The 5,505-nt window shown below is 35.8% G+C and overlaps 1 protein-coding gene across 1 annotated transcript in view; it reads left to right on the top strand.

Moving 5' to 3' along the window:
- The window catches only part of LOC106937909 (protein FAM19A2-like), a 14,841-nt gene extending 10,678 nt beyond the window's left edge, over positions 1-4,163 (top strand). The window contains exon 3 of the mRNA XM_015019652.1: positions 3,247-4,163. Within this exon, the coding sequence (XP_014875138.1) occupies positions 3,247-3,258 (12 nt within the window). The 3' untranslated portion in view covers positions 3,259-4,163. The remainder of the gene's footprint in view (positions 1-3,246) is intronic.
- The last annotated feature ends 1,342 nt before the right edge of the window (positions 4,164-5,505 follow it).

Genomic DNA, 5,505 nt, shown 5'->3' on the forward strand with positions numbered 1-5,505 from the left:
TGTCTTAGACCCTCCAACTATCAAATTATGAATAAGAATATTTGGTAACACTTTATTTGATGGGGTGTGCATAAGACTGACATTATTTTCTAAAAAAAAAATTACACTTTAATGCAAAGTTGGGACTTTTAATGGACTTTCGATGCAACTTTTAGAGCATTGAAAGTGCTCTAGAAATGACACTTGCACTAAAAGTGTCATTATTTACCGAATGATGCTTTATGACAACAGTCATAAATATTCATGAAGACTTATTCATGTTCATGACAGATGTTATGTCGTGTTTATGACAGTGTCACGTCAGTCTTATTCACACCCCGTCAAATAACGTGTTACCCAGTTTTTGTTTTTTTTTCTAATTACCCTCGTAGTAGTTGGAAATAACCCTAGAATCTGCTACCCAAATAGAACTTTTAACTTAAAGTTCATTAAGCTGCTCTTGTAAAGTTTAAAATGCTGCAGGCTCAGAGAGGAAAATATGCAGTTTCAAACTCATCTGAGTGATGGAGGTCAGGCACCCTCCATCACTAAAATATAAAGAAATTATACCACAACTTTCACATAAGGAATTCAACCGTAGGCCGCAGACAACAGCCTCTACAGCTGGACTTCTCTCATCATGTGTCCCCTGATCTAATGGCACAACAAACAGTTTTTGTCAGAGATATATTGGTTGTCAAATTTAACAGTTAAATTTACAATTAGAACAGGTCCCATAATGTTTGGAGACGGATAAATGTTATAGTGCTGTAGTGTAACTTGATTTAGATTGATGTTATAACCAGGCGAATCCTCACTGCTTATTTGCACACTGATAAGACCTTATTTTCATCTTACCTTTTAAAAATGCATCCAGCATTTAGCTTATTGCGGTTGTGAGTTATGCTTTGTGTTCAGAAGAATTTTGTGTAAGAAACAACAATGACTTGTTTTTAATTGAATACAAATTCCATCTCACATACTTTTAAAAGTCGTTGCAGTTTGAAGTGATAAAAATTTAAAAAGTGTGTGAAATGTAGCAGTTACAGATGTAACATCTCGTATTGTAAGGGACAAAAGATTTTAAAATGCAGCCAAGAGAAAAGATGGTAAAAAAAAATAAAAAAAATAAAATGACAGTCAGACACCTTCTTTATGCTTTGAAAAGTAAGCACTAGCTACCTAAATGTGCTTTTTTATTATAGGGCTCAGAAACTTACATGTTTTTTAAAGGCAATGAATGACCACCTAAAGGAGTTATGACTTTGCGCAGTAAAACATAGCAGGCAGAGAAATGCTGCATTGTACTTGCACAGTGAACTGGCATGACAACAAACTCCTGCAGACTCTTTGATCAGGTGCAGGGTGGATGCCTCAAGGCAATGGCGATGGACCCAGGAAAGGTGGCCTGAAGCCATGTAGAGCAGAAGAATACTTTCATTTGTCATCTCAGAGGAAGCCAGACTCTGAGATCTCTCAGAAAAGGCAAGTCCTTGCACTTTGTGAGCTGCCTCTTTGTTAGATGACAGAACAAAAGAGAGACTCCCTCAAGAAGCAGGAAAAGGGGAGCAGCATGTGTTGAGACCGCAGGGTGTGAGGGGGTCTTAGGGCCTGGGCAACTCAAAACAGAGACGCAGTTTTCATATCCTCACAGAGATGGTCCATTACTTGCTCCAGCACAGTGGCCTGTGTTTGTTTGGCAACAAATTGCGTGAAATGGACCAAAAAGTGAAAGTACGAAGCAAGAAAATGGACAGATGGTCAGATGAGATAAGGAGACAGAGTGATTAGGGCAGCCGTCTCAACAAATAGACGTAATGATGTGGCAGACGGCCAGGTGTTGAAAGTGAGGTAGCTTGGGCCGGCTGCTATAACTCAGGCTGCGTCATGTTTAGTTTCTTGCCAGAAGACCCAGACTATACAAGCTATAGTATCAGTGCTGCACCAACAATACCTGTTCACCGCCGTCATCGTAGATTATTTGAGGTTATTAATGAGGCATGACATTTCATGCCACAAGGTTTTGCATGAGTGGCAAAAAATTTGCCCTCTCATCTCATGTGAATATCATTGGCAGTTTTTAAAAACCCAAAAAACTGACACATTTTGTGCAACAAACTTTACAAAGGGATTAATCAAAACATCCGCAGTGTAATTTTACAAACTTGCAAAAAGTAAAGAGAGCAAGTTGGTTTGTTGTAGTTCGTAGCAAGTGGTGAAAACCTGGGTCAAACTCACAAATCGATTTGATCCGTTTTTCACAATTCACAGCATCATTTGTGCACATGATTTACTACAGTCATGATTCCTCTAAATATATGAATATTTATGTTGTTTTTGTTTTTGTTTTTTTTATGTAGTTTCTTTATATATAGCTTTGGGAAAAATTAAAAGACCACTGCATTGAACCCCATTGGAAACCTCCTGGTTATTCCACCTAATATTAATTTCTAAACTCTTCCTGCATTAAAACATTAATATTGTTTCTAAATGAATATGAACTTGTTTTCTTTACATTATGTGAGGTCTGAAAGAATTGCATCTTTTTCGTTATTTTGACCATTTCTCATTTTCTGCAAATACATACTCATGCTGTCAGTAGTTCCTAAAACAAAATAATAATATTCATTTTACTCATACATATATCTATAAAAAGTAAAATCAAAAAAACTGGTCGTTTTAAGTGGTAAATTTAAGTAGTTTTTTTTCCATTTGCTGTATGCTAAGAGTATTTTAATTCAGAAATAAATTATCAAATCAATCACATAGAGGGCATGAGTTTTAATAACTTGAACACCAGTTTATTCTTAGATATACTACAACTCAGTTAGTTGTTCAGATCACTTTGCAGCAGTCGCTCATACTGAGTGAACAATGTGGCAACAGTGGAAATGTATGACTCTCTTCTGGAGGATGAAACCGCCAACCTTTACTGGGGTGTAATTTTTTTTTTTTTTTTCAGCTTAGAAACAGATATGATAATTGTGTAAAGATTTAAGTCACTGTTGCCCACTTGTTCTATACTAGGAGAGGATTTCTCTTCATTCTAACAGCCCTTAATTGATAATGAAACCATTTTAGTTTACCACCAATCCAGAATCTAATAGGATGATGTCAAATATTGTGCCACTCTCCCTGAGTTGCAACATGTCGAACATCAGTGCAGGTGACGCCATCTGCAGATGTTTACCTTCACGTGTTATTCAGTTTTTCAGGAATTCTGCTGATTGTGATTTGAACCTCCATCTTGTTTTTTCCCTGCTGTAGGTAACCCGATAGTCCTGCTCATCTCAAGTCAAAAAGAAAAGAACCCGGCAAAGTTATTTACTCAGCACAATGAACTCGTCAACCTTTGAGGATGTGCACTCAGATGGATTTCTATGTGGAACCAGCAATTGCTTGATCTTTCCAAGGACAGCTGGGAACTAGTGGCTGGAGAAACGGGACTCTAACACTGCTTGCCGTCGCGTTAAACATGGTTGACTTTCCTGGATCATCTACAGCAAAGGACTATGTTACCCACAATCCTTTCATGCTACGAAAAAAATGAACAAGTTCTATGACTTAAACATAGTTAGATAACAGTCAGATCATCTTTCCAGAAGCTCCTGTTGCTTATCTGACGTTTCTGGACAAGTTGTACTCCCCATACATTGTTGGAACAACGATAAAGAATCCTTTTAACAGAGCCCTTAAGTACAAAGCGTCACAAAAAAATGGCTATTAATCCATAATACTTGCCTCATGTAGTATTGGTGACATATTCAAATTTACGTGTGCCACATACAACCTGCTTAATGCTGTCAAAAAATAATCCTTGATCTCTTTTTTTTTCTTGTTTATTCTTTTCTTTTTCTACACTGTAACAATATTTTACCATGAGCGGGTTGTGGCTTACCACATGCCATTTTTTTAAACGCAGTTTGTCTTTTTTCTGCTTTTTATTTTTACAGAGGCGAGGTTAGACTAATACAAAACTAGATGTTATGGTATATTGAAACATGTAAACATATAAAAAAAAAACAGCAAAAGAGAAAGTATGGAATGAATGAAATTAATGGGGCTAGAAATAAATTGATGCTCTAATAATTTTAATATCTGTGTTTTTAAAAAAACGCCTGTTAACTGCTATTGAGTACATGTGTCAGTATTATATGAAATGAATAAAACCTTTCAAAAAAGGAGTATTTGTACTTTTGTTCCACCCTTACAGCGTCACATGGCTGCAGTTTCTTTTCAATAGATTAATCGCTGATGTCATTAGTGTTGAATAAATCTGTTTCTGCAGAAAACCTGAAGTTAAAAAGCTCATAATTACTAATTAAGCTGGTAATTACTTTATAGTTAACCTCATAAGTTTCATCATGTTGCTGCAAACAAGCTGAAATATTTCTTTCCTCAGGGGTTTATTGTGATGTGTTACTGAGAACTGATTTATCACCAACTTATTTTTAGTAGCTTGGAACCGGTCTGTTTAGAGATAAACTGTGCTCATAAGTTCAGATTTTTCTCAAACAGGTGAAGAAAAGAAACGTTTGCAGTGCATTCCCAAAAGACTAATTAGGCTGGCAAACATATCTTTTTTTGTTTTTGTTTTTTTTTTTTTGCTGGAGATTGTGACTGACTTTTCTTTTTTAAAGTAATACAGACAGCAAGTAGGGTATTTTCACAGTGACTAATAATTTGGTGCTGTTTTATGTTTGCCAGCATAATAGATGGAGCTGAATATATGAGTGGTTAAAGAGGTGTGGCCGGATTATTATTTAAACTATAAAACATACAGGTGAACCTCTTCAAATGTTATTCTTTTTCATTCATTTCAAATAAATACAGGGGACTGAACTGAACAGGATATGACAAGACATGATCTGAAGTAAAAATATAGATCACTATATGGGAAAAAAAGAATAAAGAAAATAAATATTTAGGAAGGGGAACACAGCAATATTCAGGAGAAATAGACCTCAAGCAAAGCAGTAATATGGCATAAATTATAAAGCATAAATAAATTACTAGATAGATAGATAGATAGATAGATAGATAGATAGATAGATAGATAGATAGATAGATAGATAGATAGATAGATAGATAGATAGATAGATCGATCACACCATCCTCCTTTCCACAGTATTGGAAAATGCCATGATAATAATAATTGCACTTTGCAACCACTTTAGGCCTTCAGACTCTAATAGTTATCGCCTTCACACTCCAGGCGATTTTCCTGAGGCTTTAAAACCTTTTTATATTTACATTGATAAGCTTATTGTAGCGTTAAAGCGAGAATACAAGCTTGCAAGCTGAGTTATTCAGTTGATTACAAACAATTCCTCAAATAATTTGGGTCCTCGATTGCAAAATAATCCTTGGGGCAAATTATTTGTTTCAAAGCTTTGTTACTGTTAATAATAAATACTGTCACACTATTCCGCTCACTGTGATCTAGCTGGAGGGTTATTTGTGTTGCACAACATCGCTTCTGGTAAAGCCTACACTGATAATGCTTGTATGCCAGCTGCTCCTTTT

This window comes from Poecilia latipinna, unplaced genomic scaffold (genome assembly GCF_001443285.1).
Source record: "Poecilia latipinna isolate Pla-1442-1.1 unplaced genomic scaffold, P_latipinna-1.0 Scaffold2465, whole genome shotgun sequence".
Lineage (NCBI taxonomy): Eukaryota > Metazoa > Chordata > Actinopteri > Cyprinodontiformes > Poeciliidae > Poecilia > Poecilia latipinna.